At 44.0% G+C, this 24,317-nt stretch overlaps 1 protein-coding gene across 2 annotated transcripts in view; it reads right to left on the bottom strand.

Annotated features, from left to right (window-relative positions):
* PITPNM1 (phosphatidylinositol transfer protein membrane associated 1) overlaps positions 1-24,317 on the bottom strand; it is an 875,847-nt gene that overhangs the window by 61,639 nt on the left and 789,891 nt on the right. The window contains exon 22 of one of the 2 annotated variants that reach the window (XM_069628972.1): positions 4-2,960. The exons of the other annotated variant lie outside the window; for it this stretch is intronic. Within the exon in view, the coding sequence (XP_069485073.1) occupies positions 2,939-2,960 (22 nt within the window). The 3' untranslated portion in view covers positions 4-2,938. Of the gene's footprint in view, positions 1-3; positions 2,961-24,317 lie in introns of those variants that run through there. 2 annotated transcript variants of the gene reach the window in all.

A 24,317-nucleotide genomic window follows, 5' to 3' on the forward strand; every position in this document is an offset into this window, starting at 1 on the left:
AGGGAGAAAGGAGGACATGAAGTTAGCTCTTAGGAGTGAGGCGCACGTGGGTTAGGTGGTCCAGAACTGTGAACATGGAATTAAATCAGGGGGGCTAGAAGAAAAGGGTGAGGGATCAGAAGGCAATAGAGCAAGAAAAATAGAAGAGTGGTGAGAGAGACGGGCATGAATTACAGCATGACAAATAGGGTTGTTTGGGAGATGGGGAAGTTACACAAAGTCAGAAAGGGGAGGAAGATAGGATAAAAGAAGAGCAAGAGAGAGGAAAGAGATGGAACAAGGAAGAGAAGGGAACTGCGAAGATACTGAGCAAGAGAAAGATTATTGAAAGAAACAAGGCAAGGGATTGGGAAAATAGAAAGGAAGAGCTATAGAGCATATGAGAAAATAGGAGAGGTCTTAGGGATACAGAAAGAGAAAGACTAGAACATGGGAAAATTAAACAAGCAAAAAAAGTAGAGAGGAGAGAAGAGAGGAAAGGGGACAATAACTAGCAAGATATACCATTATCGTGGTTTTCCTTAAGCTTGTGGACAATGTGTTCATGTGTATCCTCCCGGCGTACGTATTGTTAGTGATTCCCTCAAGCTCACCAAGCTCTCTTTGTGGCAGTGTGACAGTGTAGCCCATGTCCAACTCTCAGGCAGTGGAGTTGAGTTGTTAACAAGTACAATACACACTTTTCATGTATACCCAATGAGGGAATGTCCATGCACTAGATTTGAATACAAATGTAATCTTTATATAAAAGGCCAAAAGAAAAATGACCACACATACATAAAATTTGGCACAATAGATCAGGTAAATAGAAACTGTTTCAGAAGAGATTTCTTTAGAGTTCAATAAAGTCTTTTCTAAGAGGGAAAATACAGTAACAGGCATGCAAACACTTTTCCGATCTAGAGAGCAAGGGAGAACAGTAGTGTGGATTTGGAGCAGCACAGTCTTGGCAGTAAAAGAATTACCTTCTGTGAAAATGTCCCAAGAAGTCGGGTCTGGAGTACAGGTGGAGTGAGACCCACAGATGGCCCTTGGTGAAGAAGAGGTGACCCTTGGATGAAGAAGCAAATGAAAAAACGGCTCCCCAGCAGCACTGGAGAGTCAATAGGGCAATGCAATGGGACCAAAAAAAGCAGTTCTGCTATACCAGTTTTGCAGTTTCCAGAGGCAGTTGCTGTGCATGTTGTTTGGCAACCACCTTATATTCCAACAGCGACACACTATGAGGGACCCCAAGACCATTAGGAAGGAGGACGATTCATGATTTGGCGATTCCCAGGTTAAGGGTGGGAGACAGATAACTGGAAATGATTCAGCTGCAATCAGTGGTAGTCGATGGAGGGTACTGTCTTCGTCCTCGGGCACAAGGTTCGGTTTCTGTGTATGTGGACAGCTTTAGAAGGCCCCAAGGAACAATTAATATTAAAGAAAAGCTTGTAAAATCACATCAGAGAGGAGCCAGCTACAGAAGAAGGACCAGGAGACAAATATGTCAGTAGAGTATCGGCAATAAAAGCAGCACAGACCCCTGGAGCATCCCAGGAGATTGAACCAGGTCGCTGGCCTGATGTCCTGGGATGAGGAGTCTCTGGTATGTTCAGAGAGTCTTCAGAGTCGTGGCAGCAAAAGAATACCCGCTTCCAGATCCGGCGATGCAGGCAGGATCAGGAGCTTGAGGGAGTGGAGGCCTTCAAGCAGGAGATGTGATCCAGTGATCCCACTGGATCAGGGAAAGGGGTTTGACAATGGGTTCCTTTAAGTCATTCTGGGGAGACAGAACTTTGCCGTTTGATTCTTCAGAGGATCACAGGATGCTGGTGCAGCGCTTTGGTCCTTCCTCAAACAGCTGGCCTTACAGGAATGCAGGTAAAGAGTTCCACCAGAAGACGAGGAGAGTGGGTAAGGAGAACTGCTTCTCTCTCAGGCGGCCATTAGTGAACACAGCACCCAATCACACACCAAGAATTATTCAAAAAGAGGGGTGGACAACCAACGGTAGACCATCCCTGCAAGAACACCCTTGCATTGTGGATGGTTTTCTCAAACAAAACAATAATTCCAAACTATCCCAACCAGAAGTCTGCATATGAGAGTCAGAACAGTCCTCAGTCTTGGAATACAGGCATGCAGCGGCCCAAGAAAGCCACTTTCTCTCGCACTCACAAAGAGGGGCAATAAGTTGTCATGTGGTAGACAAAGAAAACCTCAATTTTGGTGAAATGGAGCAGGGTCAAAAAGGACCCATCTAGTTCAAATAGATTCCACTGTGTGTAACCCTATTACACAGGTGAAGAAGCCACCACTAGCCTACCCACATGACTTACAGAGAAAGGGTATATTCCCTGTGATGCTATGGGGTGCCCTTGCCTTAGGAGTCATGAAGACCCAGAAGGCAAAGCACGTAATAAAACAGAGCCATATTCTCAGTCAGCTTTTGGATTAAGCCTGGCTGGAAGAAAAATAAAGTAAAACATCCAGAAAAGCCATTAAAATGTACAGGACTGAGGGCCAACTCATCAAGTAAAATGTGAACATTTTACCCAATGGATACATAAAAGGGGTGGGGCACAGACAAGAGGAAGAGGAACAACCACAGAAGGGACTGGGACACAAAAGAGAAAAGTGGATGAGTGAAAAGGCAAGAGTGATAAGTAAGGCAAATGAAAAAAGACTGAAAGTTGCAAAGAAACACAGGGCAAGAAACGTTATTCGCACCAGGGAAAGCCATTGCACATCGTGTGGAATTTGACAGTTTTGTTAGATCAAATTTCCAAAACAGCATAACTTTTACAGACATGTTTCCCCTGCAATCCTTCCAAAGGAAGTGGGGGATACCCCACAGCCCCTGATTGCCTTGTACGGTATAATACGTACGGTTTACACATATGCGAACACAATGTCCATTGTAACCCGATCATATCGGGGTGCGACCATTTCATCATGCCGATTTCCGCAGTAATCTGCAATTTGGCAAAAAGGTATTCGATGAAAACTGTTTCCATACCAAAGTTATTTAGGACAAGAAGCAGGGCAGCAACATCATGACAAGTAATACGTCCCAGCCTAGAAAGACCTGTTAGGCACTTCAAATCCCCAAGCAGTGTTAGTGGCTGTTTACTTGTAGGAAGGCAAAACCAAAAGGGAGAGGATAAAGGACGGAGAACAATGGTGCCAGATGGAAGTGCGATTTGTTATGTTCTGTGAATCTCCCCCCTCATAACTCAGTCAAACATAATCCTTTCAGTTTTCTGTTGTATTAATACAGATCCTTAAAACTTAGAACCTGGATTCGAGTCATCGGTTCATCCCTCGGCCTGTGACAAGACAGGCTACATCAGGGAGGATAGAGTGGCAAGAAGAAACAATGAGAAATGGGACAGAGCAAATGAAGCAGAAGAGTGGGAGGTAATGAATATACAAGGAGTTAAGAGCAAGGGAGGTGAAAAGAAATTGCCAGGTAATGTGGAGACACAGCAAGAGAGATGCAAAGAAGAGAACAGAAACAAACTGGATGAAATAAAGAAAGGGCAATGAAGAGATGTAGTAGTAGAGGGAAACCGAAGAAGCAAGAAAAGGCAAAAAAGACATACAAAAGAAGGTGAGGAAAATAGACTATGCCAAGCAATGACGTAGGATGGGGAAGCACTTAAGTGAAGATAAACTGAGGTGAACAGTTTGAGAAAGAGGAGTGGGGAAGGCAGACAGCAGAAAAGAGCAGAGAAAAAATACAGAGGAGCACAAAGTGCTCAAGAAGGAGGCAATGAGTGGTGAAGGAAAGGAACAGATAGAAAAAAGAGAGGGGAAGGGGGAAATGAAGATGTTGGTAAACATACAGAGCAGTAGGGAGAAACCGGGAGGTGGTAATATGGAACAAAGAGCTAAAGAGAAAACATACAAGTGGTAGGAATACAAGTATAGGGGGGCATGCAAATGAAACAAGAAGGTGACACAAAGGAGGGAGGGGGGGAAGAGGATAGCAGGAAAGGGATCAGGATGAGAAGCATGCAGGAGAGGAGATATTGGTGGCCCAGAGAGAAAAAGCAAAACACACACTTACAAACACTTGAGAATTAGGGCTCGTAAAATCTACTAGCCCACTTGCGTTGGCGAGCCTGAGATGTTTGAAACCTTTATTCGACATTTACTGCAAACAGACTTTGTTTAAAGTCAATGGCAAATTAAAGATTCATTGTGCATGGCTGGCCTTTGATTGGCAAAATTGCACCAAATATGAAGTGTGCTTATGTTGACATGCTCCACTTTACAGAAAGCACTGGACAATATTTTGTCACTCATCACCATGGGGAAACTGCATTTCTCTTAGGTTGAGTATCTTAACAAAGGAACTCGCCCTCGCAGGTCTACTGGGATTTCAAGAATTTGCAAGGCCTTTTAATATAGAGGTGAACAGAGGCTATGGTAATAGCTGCAAAAATCAAACATCCATCCTTCAGTTTAGGAATGAAGACTCACACTGTATAAATGCGTGGTAGTGTATGCCCAGTAGTAACCGTAATTACCTTGGACAGTAATCATGGTTACTACATGGCAGAACAATCATTCAATGTGCTCTTTTGTGGCTCGTTTATAGGCAAATATGATTCTGTGAAAAAAGATGTGTGGCTTGAGAAAATAAAACACTGCCATTGTTAGATGGATGACATTTTTGGAATGTGGTTTGGCAAAAGAGAGGAATGTTTCAAGATTACAGACTATTTGACTGCAGTAAATGGTAACATCAAGGAAATTATATGCACAGGAGATTTATTACCTCAATGTCAGCGAGTGGTAGAATGGTCCCTTCAAAACCATCATGTATTCTAACATGCAGCATTCACCCACAGCACTATTCAAAGTCTGCCGACAGTCAGCTATTAAGGGTGAAAAGCATTGTATCTTGGAAACTATAATCAAGCTTCAGTGTAAGGGCATGCTGAGTAAATACAAGAGAGGTTTTGGTGCTTTAACTTTTCAGAAGTCACTTCAGATGATGAAAAACTAAACTAGATATGAGCTTTTACAGCAAAACCATCAAAAAGATCTCCTGCACAGACATTTCAAATAATATTGGAAAGAGTGGAAAAACAGGCGTTTGCCACACTAAGTTGTAGTTAAAGCATAGGAGATGCAGAGTTGCATTGTCTGCACCAGAATAAACTGCGTGTGTCCTTAGTTAAGGAAATGTCTTGTGCTTAAAAGTAAGAACTAAGCTGGAAGGACAGTAGACATTTCTTAGTGGTATTATTTCACTGGCTGTTTTACTAAACGTGTTGAACAGGTCTGCTACCTTTTAGTTTCTAAGATAACAGGTTATTTTTTTCACAAAATCATTAAATACAAATACAATACAATACACAGTTATAACATCAATTTCATACCCAACCTATGTTGGAATTAGATTGACTTCTCATTTACATGCACAAAGTGTAAATGTGTTTCCCCAAAACCTAGAACAATTAAACCATCACTGCACAACAAGCACCTTAAGCATGAATGCCAATACGTCCACTTGTTTCCTGCCTATGAGCATCATCAGAGCAATACAGTATAAAATCAACCAACGGTATTGCTGTGATGAATATCCTTCAGTTAAGTCTTCCTAAACAAGCATATAGCATCACTTGTCAAGGTCAATTGAAAGGTTTCATCAATCATGTAACCCAAGTCTTTTTTATGCATCTTGTTAGTGCCTCAAAGTGATTGTGCTTCTCAGTTCTCCTTACATTGTGATCAAATTCTATATTAGCAATGTTAATGTCCATGGTTAATAATATCAAACATACTCGTACTGCTGTGATGACTCAGCCATTATCCATCTTTGTTATGTTGCACAGCAAATTTCTCAATCATCATATCTGAATCCCTTGATTTCTCTGGATGTCTATATGCTTGCTATTGTTATTGATACATCCAGTGTTATTCTCCATATTGTTGAAGTATTTTATTTTGTTGCTTTTACTACTTCCCGATTACTAGCACGTGTAATACCGCCGGACGGGTGGGCGCTAGCGTAAATTAAGTTGGGCAGTATTCCAGTCGCGATACCGCCCATCTCACAATGAGGCCCTTAGTACCTGCACAAAACAGTACTTTTTCCTTCATGATACAACTCAATCCTATTTATATTGTGGTCCATTATCTGGTGATAGGCATACAACATTTAAAGAAAAGGAGTGGGAATAGGAGAAGGGAGCCAGCACTAAAACAGTTAAAACAGGATCCCTAATGCCCAGACATATACACAGTCAAAAGGCCTCCTTATGAGTTTGGCTGTGTGGCCATAAACTGTGGTAATGAAGTTACCACTGCATTATCACTGCATTACTGCACCGCTGAACTATGGGTTTGGAGGTAAAATGGAAGAAAAGCCTCCAGCATCATGCTGGAGGTAATTGATTTGGCTGTGGTGGTCTCTTATCTGCACTAATGGATGAATTATGTGTAGCGACAGGGCGGTTTGCAAATCTAATATTTGGGGAAGACATTTTTTAATAGATTGATGTTTTAGATTGATGTGTTTATATGAATTTGTTCATGCAATATTACTGGGGTGTATAGATATGTAATTTGAATGATTGTAAAGGTTTTGCATTGAGATTGTTTTTATTGAGATTGTTTCTTTTATTGGTTCTTTTATAATTTGTATAGTGTGAAAAGTTGCAGGTTTTGTATTATTTGTATTCTAAACTAAAACGCACCATAAATAAACAATTGACTGCTATTAGACTTGCTGGATAGATTTACTATATATTGATATTTCCCCCGTAGCCTCAATACCTTTTTCACAGCTCTTTTATAGTTTGACTTTGTTAACTCATTATCCATATTTTTATTGCAAACTTCAATACTTCGTAAACAGCCTATTTTTATCCGAAAGTCAAGACGACAATTGGATTGCCATAGTTGGTGCAGTAGTGAATCTTGTATTATTTCACTCAGTTTTTTCCATAGCATTAGTCTATTTTGCTGAAACATCGTTTTACATCCTGTGATGTTACATTCCAATTTTAAGTATTCAATTGGTAAAGACGGGCCACATTCACCATTTTTCTAATAACCTTTGCCTCAAACTTTTCTAATCTTTGCCTCTTTCACCCCATATTTCAACTCTGTATGTCATCACTGACCTAATCTTGGCCATGAACACTGTTAGGACAGAAAGTCCCCTCGCCCCCGATTCCCTATAAAAGCAATAATTGCCCCATGGTTTGTGTGACTCGCCTATTTATCAAATCCCAGTTCTTGTCCAATTTCAAACTGTCATCTAACAACACCTAAATATTTAAATTCTCTTACCAATTGAACCTTTTCCCCATTAATCTACCATTCAAACCATCCCACTTTCTTCTTTCTCCCAGGAACATTAAATAACATAATTTTCATTTTGTTGGTGTTGATAATTAGCTAGTTTTCCTTACAATATTCTCCCAACATGTGCAATGTAAGTTGCAAACTTCTAGGGGTATAATCCAACACTATTAAATCGTCTGCATATCCTAACCAGGACAAGGAAAGGCTGCCGCATTTGACCTGATAAGTTCCCTTGCCATCTAGTGCCTCTTCCAAATCTGCCAAATACAGATTGAAAAAGCAGGGTGCCAAGACACATCCCTGCTTGACACCCCTGTTTGCTGCTATCCAATTTTGTAGCTTTACCTTCCTTATCCAGACAAACCCATACCTGTGTTTCTGAATGTAGAGCCATCAACATTGTCAATAACCTGTCAGGTATTTCCAGGCCCTCCAAATTCTTCCATAGCTTGACCCTATTCACAGTATCAAAAGCTGCACTTTGATCTATATAGACACTATAGACTGGTAATACCCTTGTGTTCCAAGAACACTCAATTAGACTTACCAATGTAAGCAAGTTGCTAGTTATGCTGTCCCCCTTTTCTAAATCCTGTTTGATTATAAGAGATTCATTTAGTTGTCTCAAACCAAATAGTAAACACGTCCAGCAGGACCCTAGCGAATATTTATAGGGGATGCTTAGCATAGCTAAGAGCCTGTAATTGGAATGTGTGTGCCTAGATCCCTTTTTAAAGACTGGTAATATTAGGCTTTGTTTCCAGCATGTTGGTGTATTCCCTGTATTACTTATAGCATTAAACACTTTCAACAAGGCCTCAGCCCATAGTACCGGTTCCGCCTTTAACAAGGCATAACTACTACCATCTGATCCCAGGTTAGGTTTTTAATTATGTATAATCATTTCAGTTAGTTTTGTAACTGTGAAGCTGCATCGCTATACACCTTTTCACCTTTTCTTCATTCCCTGGATGTACTGCTAGATTTCGCAAGGTTTTTCCAATGTAATTCTCCCACACAGGGCAAGAAACGTTATTCGAAACAGGGAAAGCCAGATTGACCAATCACAATGCGCTTTCCCGGGCGTGATTGTGCATTCACCGTCCGGACCGTTTTAGATGAACAAATGTCATAAAAAATGGCTGCCGTCATCTGAAAAGGGACCTAGCCCCTTTTCTATTTTAATGTGAGTGGCAATTTTATTTACATTTTTTTCTCTCCAATGGGAGATGTGCTTGCGCGGAGTTCTTGCCTACCAAAGCTTGGGCTGAAGAGCCGTTAAAGCCCATGTTGGCCCCCTTGCTGGGGCATGAAAGCTTTATAAAGCGGAGCTCTCCTTTATTGTCAAAATTCAGATATCTCCAGAGCTTATTATCATTCCTTTGAATTGCTGCCATAACCACACACATACACCCATCTTTCTTTATCGTCTTTCGATATTGCCTCAGCCACCGCTTAAACATACTCTTAAGTTCTTTTTTTTTGTCCCTAGTAAGTCTGTATCTCTGCTTACTTTTAATTCATGTAATAAGTTTGGAATATGCCTTCTAAGAGATTTTTTTTTCTTTTTGAATAGTTTTAACGTTTTTATCCCTCCTATGCATAGCTGTTTCTTAATTTGTGGCCCTGATATTCAGTCTTTTTTGTTTGAACATACCATATTTCTATATGAAACCAAGGATTTTAACATGGTCTCAAATTTATCTTTGTTAACATGTTCTATTGTCTCACAGGAAGCTATGAACTGTATCAACTCTGTTTGCATGAAACTTTTTGCAATATCAAAGTTACCCTTTTTTTATACAATTCATAGTCAGTCAAACAAGTTTATTCGGATTTCAAAAATCAATCAAACACAAGAAATACAAAATCACAACACATAAAAAGAATACAATCTGTGCTCCATATCCAAATGTAATAAGTCAAAGTTACTAGGAGGGAGAAAAGGGTCAACCATAGGCCCCCATTACATCCCATATTGTCCCTTTACAAGTCACAAGACTAATTGCCCACGCTTGGCACTCGCTCACATCCCCCGCGGTCCTTTTTCCCCAGAGGTGTACAGTTTGCTCCAGACAGGACATTACTATGGGTGATAGATCCAGGTGGAGCAACAGCTGCCAGATAGGGGTGCGAGCTGTTTGCAATCCCACTATATGGGGCCCGCACATAACCCTCAGAGCTTCTCAGAACTTCCCTGGCCATTTGATCATTCCTAAAAACCAGTTTAACAGCCCATCATAGTTTCCCTAGCCACAAAGGGACAATTCCCAACTGTACGAAGCCAGTGGAGACATTTGTTAGAAAGGGCATCCCTTGGTTCTCTCCTGCCCAAAGGCAGTTTATGTACCCCATGCAGGAAAACAGTAGCAGTTCTTTGCCCCCATATACATGCCTCTTGGGGCTGCATACCCTTGAACAATATCCATGAGCTCCAGTCCCTCCCTCCCTAAGGGGGTTTGTTCTCAGGGAGCTTGGGGGACCCTCCACCACCAGAGTTGGCTTGGTACACCCAGAAGGGTGTCCTCTATCAGCATTAGGGTGCGTCAACTGCTCATCCGGAATAAGGCTCATTAGTGCATGAACAGTCCCTTCGCAGGATACAGTGTTCAAAGGTTGCTGTGGGGGGTTGGGTCCTTTACCAGCAAGATGCATGCTTGAAGACTCCCCCAGCGAGTCCACTCCACCGTTCCCCTCCCCACTCCTCCCCTGGGCATCGATCAGTACCAAAAGTAGTTTTTTAATGACTGTTAGTTCGGAAAGCACCTGTGTGCAGGTGCAACTTCCGACAGTATGCACCTCCTTGGGTGATGGAGCAGAGGAGGGATGACTGCCGTGGGTGATGGACTTGAGCGCCCTAAATGGTGATAGGTTAAGAAAGGAACTGGACCCGGAGGTCGATGCAGGTTGGTTCTCACTCCAGGAGCTGCGGATGGAACTGGGAGGGAGCTTATCTTCGGTTGCTCCAACAATTTCTATGTTCATTTGGTCCATAGTAGCAGCAACAGTGATTGGGGGAGGACAGTCAAGAGTAGGTCGCAAGATGAATGGGAGATCAAGGGGCAAGCATGGACTTGCAAGGGGTGGGCTAAGTGGGGTGGTCACTGGTACAACAAGTGCCAGGGATGCGGGTGGAAGAACTAACACATCACGAGCCCCCTCTATGCAAGTCCCAGGAGCATTGGCCAGCGGCAAGGCATCTAGATTCCTAGTGTCGGCGGGCAAAGTTTCCTGGCAGGCAATGACTTTGTGGTTCAGACTTGGGGGGGCTGACATTGCAGCTCAGTGCTGGGAGGCTAGCAAGATTACTGCAGGGTCCCCCCCCCACATTGTGATCCTGGGGTGGGTGCTTTCATACCCTCCACGGTCTGGATGGACCCTCGGTATGCCGGGTCGATGTCAGGGCACGGAGAGATGTGGTCTTTGCTTTGGCTGTTACTCCCGGTTGACTTCTTCTTTTGACAGCCAGGAGCTTTCGCGCTGTGGTAAATTTGGAAGGATTGGTGGCGGACTCGGACTTGGAACAGTTCGGGGGCGTGGTGGATGGCAAAAAGCTGGTTGGTTTCCTTGGTACAGCATGGCCCTTAAAGGACCTCAAGGACTTTAATAAGGACATGACAGTGCCCCCCCCCCGCAGCTGGCCAAGGAGACTGGGCTGATTTGCTGAGTATGGACCCCAACAAACTTCACGGGCTCTACACCTTGTAAAAAACAGTCACGGGTGTAAAGCACTCGCCAGCACTTACTTCTCTTGGCGCCCTGTCCAACAACCAACACAGAAAATGCCTCTCTCCATGGACGCTGAACACCTGCGGCGCCAAACACTGCGCCCTTGCCCCGCCGCGGGCTTCACCGCTGCGGGGCAAGCCCAGGGGGGCTTGGCCACAAAAGCAGGAAGTCCCTCCAGGGACCAGGAAAGCGCCAAACACCGTGCCCTTGCCCCGCCGCGGGCTTCACCGCTGCAGGGTTAGTGGCCGCGAGGTAAGCCCAGGGGGGCGTGGCCAGAAAAGCAGGAAGTCCCTCCAGGGACCAGGAAAGCGCCAAACACCGATCCCCTGCCCCGCCGCGGGCTTCCTATTAGTGCCCTGATTTACCTCAACATTTCTGCAATTCACCATTTCATATACAGGATTAGTTAGTTGCATAATGAGGCATAGGGTTAAATGATCACTTTCCTCCCTTGAACTGATCGGCTTACCAATTACTCTATCCAGGTATTGTAAATCAACAGATAATCTATAGTCGAAGAGCTTCTTCCATCAGTGTGCCTATACCCTCAGTGCTGATCACCCTTATAATGGCCATTTAGCATTTTTAGGCCACAGAGGTGAAGTAGAGCTGCCCAATCCAAGCCCTTGCGATCATAATTTATATCATCAGTTGGGCCAGTTCTATCTGCAAGACCGATCTCTATTGGCGAGTTAGAATTATGAGCTTTTAAATCCCCCATGTTCATCTTATGTTTCTTCTCACCAAACTCTTTCAGCTGAGATTTAAACTCTCTAGTTTGTGGGACTGGATTGGATGTGCAGGCCCCTCAGATCTGGAATAAACTCCCCATCCACCTGAGAAAAGTAAATTCCATCTCTGAATTCAAGAGGAGAGTTAAGACCCACTTGTTTCATTTGGATCCGGACTAATTTGCTCCTCTCCTTTCCCGTCCTTGAGGTTTTGTTTGTTGTGTCTCGGTTGATTGTGCACTCTGAGGCCTATGGGAGATTTCATACCCTCCACGGTCTGGATGGACCCTCGGTATGCCGGGTCGATGTCAGGGCACGGAGAGGTGTGGTCTTTGCTTTGGCTGTTACTCCCGGTTGACTTCTTCTTTTGACAGCCAGGAGCTTTCGCGCTGTGGTAAATTTGGAAGGATTGGTGGCGGACTCGGACTTGGAACAGTTCGGGGGCGTGGTGGATGGCAAAAAGCTGGTTGGTTTCCTGGCCGGTTTCCTTGGTACAGCATGGCCCTTAAAGGACCTCAAGGACTTTAATAAGGACATGACAGTGCCCCCCCCCCGCAGCTGGCCAAGGAGACTGGGCTGATTTGCTGAGTATGGACCCCAACAAACTTCACGGGCTCTACACCTTGTAAAAAACAGTCACGGGTGTAAAGCACTCGCCAGCACTTACTTCTCTTGGCGCCCTGTCCAACAACCAACACAGAAAATGCCTCTCTCCATGGACGCTGAACACCTGCGGCGCCAAACACTGCGCCCTTGCCCCGCCGCGGGCTTCACCGCTGCGGGGCATGTGGCCGCGAGGTAAGCCCAGGGGGGCTTGGCCACAAAAGCAGGAAGTCCCTCCAGGGACCAGGAAAGCGCCAAACACCGTGCCCTTGCCCCGCCGCGGGCTTCACCGCTGCGGGGTTAGTGGCCGCGAGGTAAGCCCAGGGGGGCGTGGCCAGAAAAGCAGGAAGTCCCTCCAGGGACCAGGAAAGCGCCAAACACCGATCCCCTGCCCCGCCGCGGGCTTCCTATTAGTGCCCTGATTTACCTCAACATTTCTGCAATTCACCATTTCATATACAGGATTAGTTAGTTGCATAATGAGGCATAGGGTTAAATGATCACTTTCCTCCCTTGAACTGATCTGCTTACCAATTACTCTATCCAGGTATTGTAAATCAACAGATAATCTATAGTCGAAGAGCTTCTTCCATCAGTGTGCCTATACCCTCAGTGCTGATCACCCTTATAATGGCCATTTAGCATTTTTAGGCCACAGAGGTGAAGTAGAGCTGCCCAATCCAAGCCCTTGCGATCATAATTTATATCATCAGTTGGGCCAGTTCTATCTGCAAGACCGATCTCTATTGGCGAGTTAGAATTATGAGCTTTTAAATCCCCCATGTTCATCTTATGTTTCTTCTCACCAAACTCTTTCAGATGAGATTTAAACTCTCTAGTTTGTGGGACTGGATTTGATGTGCAGGCCCCTCAGATCTGGAATAAACTCCCCATCCACCTGAGAAAAGTAAATTCCATCTCTGAATTCAAGAGGAGAGTTAAGACCCACTTGTTTCATTTGGATCCGGACTAATTTGCTCCTCTCCTTTCCCGTCCTTGAGGTTTTGTTTGTTGTGTCTCGGTTGATTGTGCACTCTGAGGCCTATGGGAGATTTAGCGCGTTACAAAAATTCAAATCAAATAAAAAAATCTAAATCATGCAAATCATATATATTGATTATCATTATTTTCTCAATACTTCCTTTGACTTCCGTTATTCCTCCCATAATACCACTCGTACTATGTTGTGATCTGGTTATGGTCCAGGCATTTTCAACCGAAATGCGCCACCCTTCAGTCTACCTTTGCAGCCTTTGATGGTTATCGCATTAATGGATTGCCTTCCATCTAAGACCAAATGATCCACTGCCCAGATCTGCAACATCAACATTAAAAACAATAAAGCAATTCTCATTTAATCCTCCTTCTTCCCAATAATGTGCTGAAAATCTAGTATTACCAATTCCATAATTTCAGAGGTTTTAAAAACCACAATGGCACAGGGAATCTTACATTTCTCTAACTGGTCCACAATATGTATATCTTCATTAGTTACAACCCTCAAAGATATTCTACTCATGAAGATACTCATCAGCACCTTTCTATTTATATAAGGCCTTATCCCGATGCACATTTTATTTGCAAGTCCCCATAGCCTTCCCCATCCATCTTATCATCCATCTTATCACATTTCTGGGTCGATGTACCAAGTGACACTTTATTTCATGTGTTCACTGTGGCCCCTTTAAGAGCAGATTCTTTCCAGCCACCCTCTTCAATTCATACTATTTCCATCAACTCTACATTACATCAATCTTTACTTAATTGCTGATCTTTTCCACTTAACGATACACACTCCATATTCTTCTTTTCTATATATATTCTCATATCTTCCTCTTTTTCTTTGCTCAACATTATATTACCAGTATCATTGATCTTCTCAATTCCTGGAAGGGATGATTCATACACTACTACATCATTTTGTCTTTTGCTATTACCCTGACTTCTCCCTTCATCACGTGTGTTTTAAAAAAAATATATATACACATGAATGTTATGTTGTACTATGATAAAAACCTAGTGAAATAACTACATAGGAACATGTACCACAGTGCAGCACTAAGTTAGAAAAGGATGGCAAAAGAATGAGGCATTGGTTCCAACACACTCCAGAACATACAATGTAGGAGACTAAATGAACAGGTGATTACAAGACCTATGCAAGTCCTGAAAAAGGAGGGGGGCGGGGGAGAAAGGGGTTCAGCAATTTTAAGAAACCAGGACCAACACAATAGACTGTAAAATCAGACTCATAGTACTAGTCATGATTAGGTCCTAGTTAACCTTATGAAACAAGGTAACCACTAATGGTTATTGTACCACTATTACTTTGTATAGGACAGAGTGAATTGCAGTGATACATTATATTACAACTATAATAAATCACTGGTACTTTCAAAAAGTCCAGTCAGTGCCTTAAAAGCTCTAGGGCCCTATTGGCGACTCACAAAAATGAAATGTCTCAGTTCAATTAGTAAGTACCTTATTAAGTTACTCAGAATACGAGTTTCCATCCAAAGGTTCTCCTATAGGAAGCAAAGGGGCCAAATAGCATAGGTGTTTCTTGGTTAAAGGAAAAAGTAAGTTCTCCTTTTACCCAACAGGTGCAGCAAAAGGGTCAACTAGCCAGCATGGACCCCCAAAATGAGTTCCCGCCTAGGATTAAAGAACCAGCATGCCAGGAAGATTTAGTTAGAGGGAGCATATCCCAACTGCAGATAATATGATTCAATGTTATGAGGGGGGTGGGGACTCAAAGCCACCATCAAACAGACCCAGGGATCTCCGATGACATGATCAAGGAATATACCAGGATCCCAGAACCTGGGGACAAAACCTCATGGTGGAAACGTCACCCCAGGAACAGTGGGAAAGTGGTGGGTTTGGGGCCACGTTAAGGTCTGACTAGCCAAATTGGGGGGACTCAAACCCATGACTCAGCAAGGATCCGGATGACTAAAAAGAGCAATAAAGAGGACACCTGAGAGGATGACCATTGGGGCAGAAGACCCAGCAGCAATTCTAGGTTTACTCTGAGAAGAAGAAAGGGGCAGCTGGCCAGCAAGAAACAGTCCTATAATGGAACAATGGGCACGAAGTAACCCAGGACATCTCAAAATGGAGCCGAGGTGGATCAGCAGCAAGCACTCCTATCAGAGAGGCAGCACTGCAGACCAGGAGGATGTCCCACAAAGGAACAGCCAGGCAGGAGGATGGCAGGAAGAGCCCAGGACTGGATCCCATCCGCAGAGAAGGAGCCGGAATTACCCAGGCAGATGCTCTTCCACCAAGAAACATCCTGTCCCATAAAATTCGATTAATCAGCATCCTCTCACCCAAAAAACATACCCATGGCACATACAATCGGATTGCAGTATTTCTGTAAGATCGTTGCCCTCATCGAAGCTTGACTGAGAAACAACTCCATCACAATCCTAACAATCTGCTGCCCAGGGGGTAAAACATTTTCTGTAATCATGTGATAGGGAGAGATGGCAGGATGGTAAAAGCGCATGCCAATGACCTATCCTGCTCTGAAATTACAGTCCTAGATTCCAAGTCGTCATAAGGGTCGATACCCGGTGAACAACGTAATTTGTGATGGCAGTGATGTATTGCAAGCCAATGTACAAGAAATAATTCCTTGAAGATTCATAGACCTTGTACTACATCTGCAAATAAAAGCTCAATATTACCTGGGGTATCATTTTGTGAGTACACAGTGCCTTTAAGTAAGGAGTAGGAGCAGATCTGACCAATGCACAGGGTCTCACACTGAAAACAACTTCACTCAGGGGGTTAGCCAAAGTCAGCCCACCAATCACACTCCAGGAAGGCCCTCAAAACCACAAAGAAACTTGGGTACTTGACACACTGGATGTAGATGGGGAGATCTAGAGGATTTTAGGCCTTTAGTCTTCCAATAGTTTAGGTACGGAATCTGATAAATATTGAGTTTCACCCACTGAAAATACAGCCAGCCATCCAATTACATCACAGACAAGCACACAAAGGTTTTGGCAACCGGCCAGTCTGAAGGCCACACAACTGGCGCACACACACTTACCCACCCACAGGTGAAGTGGACTGGGACGACCAGCAGACTTTACACCAGTTAAACTAAAACTGGGGGTGCTGTTGTGGGCTCAGGACGAGCCTATATCAGCAGAATAGCTATTTGGCCCCATGGTCAACATAGACAAAGGGATGGCTCCACATAAAATGGCCAGGAACAGGGCTTTGAATAAACTCATTGGTAACCCAATGGCTGCATATAGGGGCAATGAGCTACTAATATGGTAAAAGAAACTAAAACCCAGGTGCATCCAAAACTACATCAACTGCCACCAGCCAGCTACACAACACACTGAGGGACACAACCATAATGGGGACACGATGTGGTGCTTAAAGAACACCAATGCCCGCTCATAGAATGGCCAAAAAGAAAATGACCAGGATCCAGCATTGAAAGTACCCCAATGGCTGCTATATAGGTGCATTGGGCTACTAATAAGGTAATCGTGGCTGCAACCGTGACTTAGCCAAAACAAATACAAAGCTGCCACCAGCCAACTCCACAACACAATTATTGAAGGGTGATACATCCACTAGAATAATCCACTTCCCTGGTAGCTATGTGGGCTACTGAGTGTAGCACACCAAAAAAAGGGTTGCAGTGACTGGGAGACTTGAGTAGATGCCCACCTAATCACAAAAGTAAAAAATATGTAAGCCAGAAAAATGTTTAGGGAACCCACAAAGCTAGGGAGCAAGAACCCCAAAATGAAATTCTGCCATAACAGCCCTCATAGTTTATTGGTGTAGGAGGACATCTCTTCTCCAATGCTAAGGGTACAGGTTTCAATATGGAAATGTTTGCTACTTGCTATGTAGTTTAGTTCCTCTAGAAAGAAACCTGGGACTTTAAGCGTGTACATGACCAAGCTGGGGGGCCCACCACATATTTTCAGATCTATTGTTTCAATTAAAAATGTATATGCCAGCCCTGCTGCCCTTAAATGTTTAAATCACTTATTTTTCAGGGTTGTATTTAAAGAAAATCTTTCAATAACAGCTGGCAATGGTGAGGTGTTCGGCATATATTCAGCAATGATTTGGGTTGAAAACTGAATGTAAAAAAGAATGGTGAAAACTGAAAAGAAGAATGCAACAGATTATTTAAAAGCAAATTCGGTTAAGGGGACCCAATGGCCCCATGTTTCTGATATTGGGTCACAAAATAAAACACAAATGCTGTTCTAATGACTAACCAACCCTTTCAGCTGGCCTGTATGATTGTAGGTGATGAGCAGATTTGTTGCAGTGGACTCCCATCATTTTCAATAATCCGTTTTCAAACTTTAAAATAAACTGTGAACCTATGACAGAAATAATCATGTCAGGAAGGCCATGCAGCCAAATTATTTCCAATTAGGTAATATTTGCCATTTCTGTGGCAGAAGGCAGTTTTTATGTTTGTTTAAAAAAACCCCACAAATTGTGCAATCCTCGTCAACAAATAAACCCACTTCCATCACTCTTCTGTTAAAACCCAAAGATATAGGTAGATTAACAAACTCTAGTGGGCTACTGGAGCATGGTTTGTTAGGTGTAGGTAATGGATCTAGCAAGCCCATAGGCGGATGTCTGGGAATGTATAAATGTGAACATTCATAAGTTGCACTTTGTTTACACATCTGGCCACTGGAATGGCATACTTCGTGATTTCAAAGTTTTTGTAATTCCTGGATGCCCAACAAGTGTTGTGTTCTGACAAATGTCCAATGTCAATGTCCCACAGGTCCCATTTGGAATGAATAAATAACCCTGTCAAAGTTATAATGTGCAAATTCATGAATATCTGGTTCTTTCGCTATCCAAAATTCTGGATCTACATTTTCCAGTACTTTTCTGATTATTAGTAATCAATCCCAGAATATATGAAATACAATTGCAGAGATGACTTGACCAGTGTGCAGAATGAACTGGTTATCCTTGCCATATTTTTCAGCATCTTCGTGGAGCCTGGGCAAGAAGGCATCCACCATTCTGTGTCAAGTGATGTTAACATTAATTCAGGAGAAGAAAATCATCCACCAGGGAAGGCTGTGATCGGCACACTTCATGGTTTTTAAGAACTAGAGGTGTTTCTGGTCTGTGCAAACCTTAACCGGTTCAACAGAATAGTGTCTGCATTGGGAGAATGCTTCTATTATGGGCAGAAGTGACCAATCATATATTGTGTAATGGGTTGTAGTTTCTGATCAAGCACTTAAGAAAAAGACCATTGAGAGAAGGTCTCTGTTACTGTGTCTCGATGATAAAAAAAGGTCCAACAGCTGTGACAGAGGCATCAGTCTCAATAGTAAAAATGTAATAACTCACAGGTGTCACAAGATGAAAGCTAATGTGAAAGCGGTTGTAAGAAGTAAAAAAGAAAGATGTTTCTACTTTTGGGGCCCAGATGAAAACACAAATAGGTTCTATGAAGGTTCTATGATTTCAGAAAAGTTATAAAATTGAAAATCCTAAGAAATTATGTACTTCTTTCACAGTATTAGGGGTTGGCCAGTCAAAGACAGCTTTCACTTTATTGTTTTCCATACTTATTCCAGAGGTTGAAATGAAATGTGAAATCCTAAAATGTCCACTGCTAAGGTTTTCAATTCCGTTCTCAAGCTTCACAACTAGACAACACTGTTGAAATCTAGTTGGTACTTCTTTCATGTGATCTCTATGTTCTTTCACAGAATTAGAAAATAAGAGTCCATCGTCTAGGTTGGCAATGACCTAGTTGTTCTGTATGTCTCAAAAGTGTAATGTTGAAATGTAGCCTGGGTATTTCACAGCCCGAATGGCAATTAGTACTCAGAACAACTGTACATTGTATTGCTAGCAGACCCAATTAGACATGCTCCTCAAATCCAGTTCCGAGAGAACGTTTACCTTTCTCAGTTGGTATGTAAAGACACCAATTAGAGGTAACAGATACCGGTTCCAAATGTTGAGGGCATTTAATTCCCTATAATCCACATGGGTATCGGGTCGCCCCAAGCTTAGAAACAAAAAAGATAGGCTCCCCTGCTGGGGAGATGGTGATCAGTAAAATCTTTACTCAGTTATTAATCATCTCTCACATTTGAGGTCTTTATCCATCAATGAGGAATTATTGCTCCCAGAAATAAGTGCATGGGGCAATCGTATTCCGTGTGAAGGAGCAGTGGATCCACTTTTTTCTGAAAAAATAGAATTTGAAAAAAACTTCATATGGTTGGGATATCTTATTATTATCCTTTTGTTCTGTGAACACTGTATAGATCATGGTGTGCATCGATGATCCATTTTTCCGTGAGACCATAGCAACCTATGCAGTTTTGTGCTGAACTTCTCTTAATACCAATGCTGTATGTACCACCTACCAATCTAATTGGTTCTGTTGGTATAGAGGTGCCTTGAATGTTTCTTCAAATGTTTTGTGAATCTATTCCCCTGAAGCACCAGAGTCAATGAGTATGGAACCTGCAATTGGACCACAAAGCAAAAAGAAAAATATTTGTGAAAAAAAATAACTGACCAAGTTAGGAGTAGTCTGAATATAGCAAAGATGCTTCGGTTCAGGTCTGTCCTTTGTCACCGGGCGGTGGCTTTTCCCCATCAACTTTTAACATTGTATACCTGCCTTGATAAACCCAACATTACAAACAGAACAGCAAAAAATCATGAGATGTGTAGAAAATAAATTGAATCATAACTGCGGACCAAAGACAGGGTTTCTTAACAACATGTTCCGCCTGCTTCCACCAGATTGGCGGTTGGACACTTTTCTCCTGCAATTGGAGGGAGCCAAACAGCAAAGGACCCCAGGTTAAGGAGCAAGCCTGTCTGGGCCTGTCCGGGCTTTCTGGCGACTCCGCACCTGCCCTTGTGACCGCAGATCATCCGCTTCCTCACCGCTCGCACCTTCTATTAGGCCCCCTGTTTCTACTGTGGCGTGTACCTAAGGTAGGAAGGTCTGTTCTGATCTCTGGCTCACTGTTCGCAATGCTAGTTTCTACATTATGCACTGTAGCATTGATCTGTCTCACGGATTGTTCCTCTCTCCATATCTGGCTCGTACATCGACCAGTCAAGGACATGTCTTTCACCCCAGGCCTACCTTGCACTGTTGTTCTGTACACTTCTCCATATCCCGCTGAGTGCCGGATCCTAAGTGCTGTCGCAGCCTTGTTGCCTGATATTGATGTAATACCCTACTCCCTGGGTACGACTATGACTCTATGCACACCTTTCATTATGCCTGGTAGCTCCTGCATCCCTCTGGTATTCTGTCTCTCTGCTACTCACATGCCATACTGTCTTGCTTCCTTATGCTTGTGTCCATCCTTCTTGACCTTCTTACACCATCCTTTCTACAATCCCTCTCTCACGGGTCATCCAATGCCACTCTACTGTCCATGGGGTACATTCCGAGTTGGGCAGTAAGGGTTTACCGGCACGGGTAAGGATGCCGGTGCTGGTAAACCCTTACCACCCTATTCCGAGGTCCCTTAGCGGGAACCGCAACGGACGTGTGGTCAGACCACACGTCCTTAGCGGGTCCCGTTAAGGGACCTTGGAGCTAATTATGGTACCGCAATTTGCGCTACCGTTATTAGCGCCTTCCCCATTCCCATTGAGCCCTATGGGGGGCTCAAATGGGAATGGGGAATAGTTTTCAGAATGGGGACTTTCCGGGTCCTCCAAGGTTGGAATGACCCGGAAAGTCCCCATTCTGTCGACCCGGACCCAGGTTTGGAGGCAGCCATGGTGCTAATAGCTAATAGCACCATGGCTGCCACCAAACTCGGAATGACCCCCCCATGTGTCTGTATGTCTGATGTAGCCCCCGCACCATGAGGCGTGGCTTGGCCAGTTCTGCATCTACTTGATTTGCTGATTACCTGTATACCTGATGTAGCCCCCGCACCATGAGGCTTTGCCAGTATTTGTCCTCCACTAACAACTTGCATGTCAACCGTATACTTGATATTACACCTTAGGATTGTCACCTCACACACTTACTGTAACTAGCGCCCTGATGCCTGAGGGTTTGGCGCGCTGCTATAAATGCAAAAATAAATAAATAAACGGGGAAGGCTATTGGCCGAACACTTTTCAAACACCAAATGTTTCACAAAATTTGCAAGTAGGGGAAGCTGTGCAAATATAGCACCTAAAACATACTTCAAACACAACGGAGAGGGGGATGCTAAACTGCAGTCCCTTTCACAAGCCACGGACAACTCTGGATACTCTAGTAAGGTTCAGGTAAGTTACTTGGAGACAGGTACATAGTCAGGAAACAAGACAGTAGGAAACACAAACTGCTGACCACACTCACCGAGCGTAACTGTCACTTCATTCAAACCCCATCATTCCACTAGACTGCATTGACATCACCACACAGCAACACTCCACACTTAGATAGGGGTACAGAAGGCAAGGCAGGGCAGAACTTAACCCATCCCCGTTCCCCATGAAACAGTAACAGGAAGTTAGAAAAGAAACAGACCACAATGCTTCAGCAAGCACAGGTAGGCACTTGACAATAGCTGAGGTGCCATCAAGAGAGGTCACACATACTTATTACCATGACAGTAAGTGCCATAGCAACGGGGCAAGAATGGAGTTACAGACATTAGTGTCATAGCCATGTCAGATATCATCAGCCTCCCTGCTTACAAAGAAAATCGACCATAACCTCAGACAGAGAAAAAAAACAATACCAACATCCCTTCTAAAACAAGAGTAGTATTAATGCAAGAAAATGGAAAATGGATGACGCTTCAAGAAAAATAGGGCGTAATTTGACACTAGCTAAGGTGCCATGCAGAGGTTCAGCACAAGTCCTAAACCACGCTACACAATCTTTGTGTTCTGCCAACAAAACTATAGAGGTATAAACAGTGGAAAGTTCACACAATGTAAAGTGAATCCACAGTCTAAAGATATATCCACTCCAAGGAGATCATGGAAACTGGATTATTTGTAGCTATGAAATTAAGATGAGCAGGAAAGGTCAATATGACCACAAGACCGCTGTGATGCTGTCACTTACAGAAGAGGAGCAACCATGGACAGATTCTCCACGCTTTCGTATTAGAACAACAACTCTTTGTGAATTATATCAGAAACCCATCTATTTCTGTGTGTTCAAGCTAAGGTTTACGGCCCCTGAGGAACGTACAAGCACCTTTGAGCAAATAGGACAGTAACATGTAGGGCATTATATTACAGAAAGAGGTATTTGAACACAACGGGGGGGATTATAGTGCAGGAATGTGTATTTGAACACAACTGTATAGAGCCCAAGAGTGGTAATATTAGAGATTCTGTACCTTGCAATCTTTTGGTTTTTGTGTGTCACAGACATTTTGTGTGCCATTGGATGATGTAATGTGCTCACTGTTCTACATACACTGTTTTCTACTGTTATGGTTTTAACAAATTGATTTTGTTGTTTTTGGTATGAATTTTTTTTTTTTTTAAACTTCTTTTTATTATAAGCGTGGCAGCAAAACACAGGCGAACAGCGTCAGGCAGAAACAATGTAAAAGAGCAGTGTACATAGCGTAGGTATACAGAAGTTACTACACATAGTGAGCAATCGAAGAGCAAAATACAGTCACATCGTGAAAAGGGACCTCAGGGAACTATGACTGGGCTGAGGACCCAAGCTGGCAGGGGGAAACAGGGAAGGAGGGGGTGATCTGAGTCTCGACTAGGTCGGACATATAGGAGCGGAACCTGAGCCAAATGTTTCTAGGTCTGGAATGTATGGGTTGTAGGTGAGACCAGATTTCTTCCGTGTCAGAGGCCCACGTGACCGCTCTCAACCATTGGGCATGTGTGGGAGGCAAGGGGCGAAGCCAACAGAGCAGGATAGAGCGCACTGCGAGGACTAGGCAGAGACCAGCTAGTTTCTTGGAATCTCGGGGGAGGCCTGGGAGATCGTGAAAGAGACATACCAGCGGGGAGAGAGCAATGGGGTGGTCAATTACAGCGGACACTGTCGAGCAGACAGCCTCCCAGAACTGAACGAGGCGGGGGCAGGACCAAATCATATGGATATAGTCGGCTTCATCCCGACCGCATCTGGGGCAGCTGGCAGGATAGTCGGCGGACATACAGTGCAGTCTGATCGGGGTATGGTGTAATCTGTGAAGAATTTTGAATTGGATAAGTTTGAACCGAGAATTGAGGGAAACCCGTTGCGTACGGTCGCATAGGTGGGCCCAGCGATCATCGGACATCTCCACACCGAGGTCTGCCTCCCAGGCGCGTTTCAGTTTAGCAAAGTCTGGGATCGATCTGGACTGTAGCATGGTATATAGCCTAGAGATCTTACCCCTCAGGGGTGGGGGAGGTGAGCTCCTCAATTGCAGGGTCGTCAGGCGGTAATGCAGGGAATGTTTGGTAATGTCGTTTAAGGGTCTTTCGGAGAGATGCGTATTGAAGCCATACGCTCCGGTCTCTTCTCAGGGACAAGGGGAGGTTGGGCCACTCGACGAATATACCCTGGTCAAACACGTCGCGTAACAGCTCGAAGCCCGAGTCCGCCCATCGGCGCACCGCTCCCAATGGGACCCGCGGGACCCCAGGGAGAAAATTCCAAAGTGGGAGATTGCCATGGAAGGCATAGGCAATCCCCAACAGATTCCACATTTTTGCTAGTGCAACGGCCGTGCAGGCGACCGGGTTCTGCGAGTTCCGAGCCAAGGGGGCGGGTTGCAACACCAGGGAGCGGATGTCTCGGTCCATCACTGCGAGCCTCTCAAGTCGGACGTGCGGGGCAGGATCCGTGGTATCGAACCAATAGGAGGTATATTGGATTTGTGACGCCAGCCAGTATTTGAGAAAGTTAGGGGCACCGAAGCCCCCATAAGACATGGGAGTGGAGAGGGT

The sequence above is a fragment of the Ambystoma mexicanum genome, chromosome 12 (genome assembly GCF_040938575.1).
Source record: "Ambystoma mexicanum isolate Mex_15411 chromosome 12, UKY_AmexF1_1, whole genome shotgun sequence".
NCBI lineage: Eukaryota > Metazoa > Chordata > Amphibia > Caudata > Ambystomatidae > Ambystoma > Ambystoma mexicanum.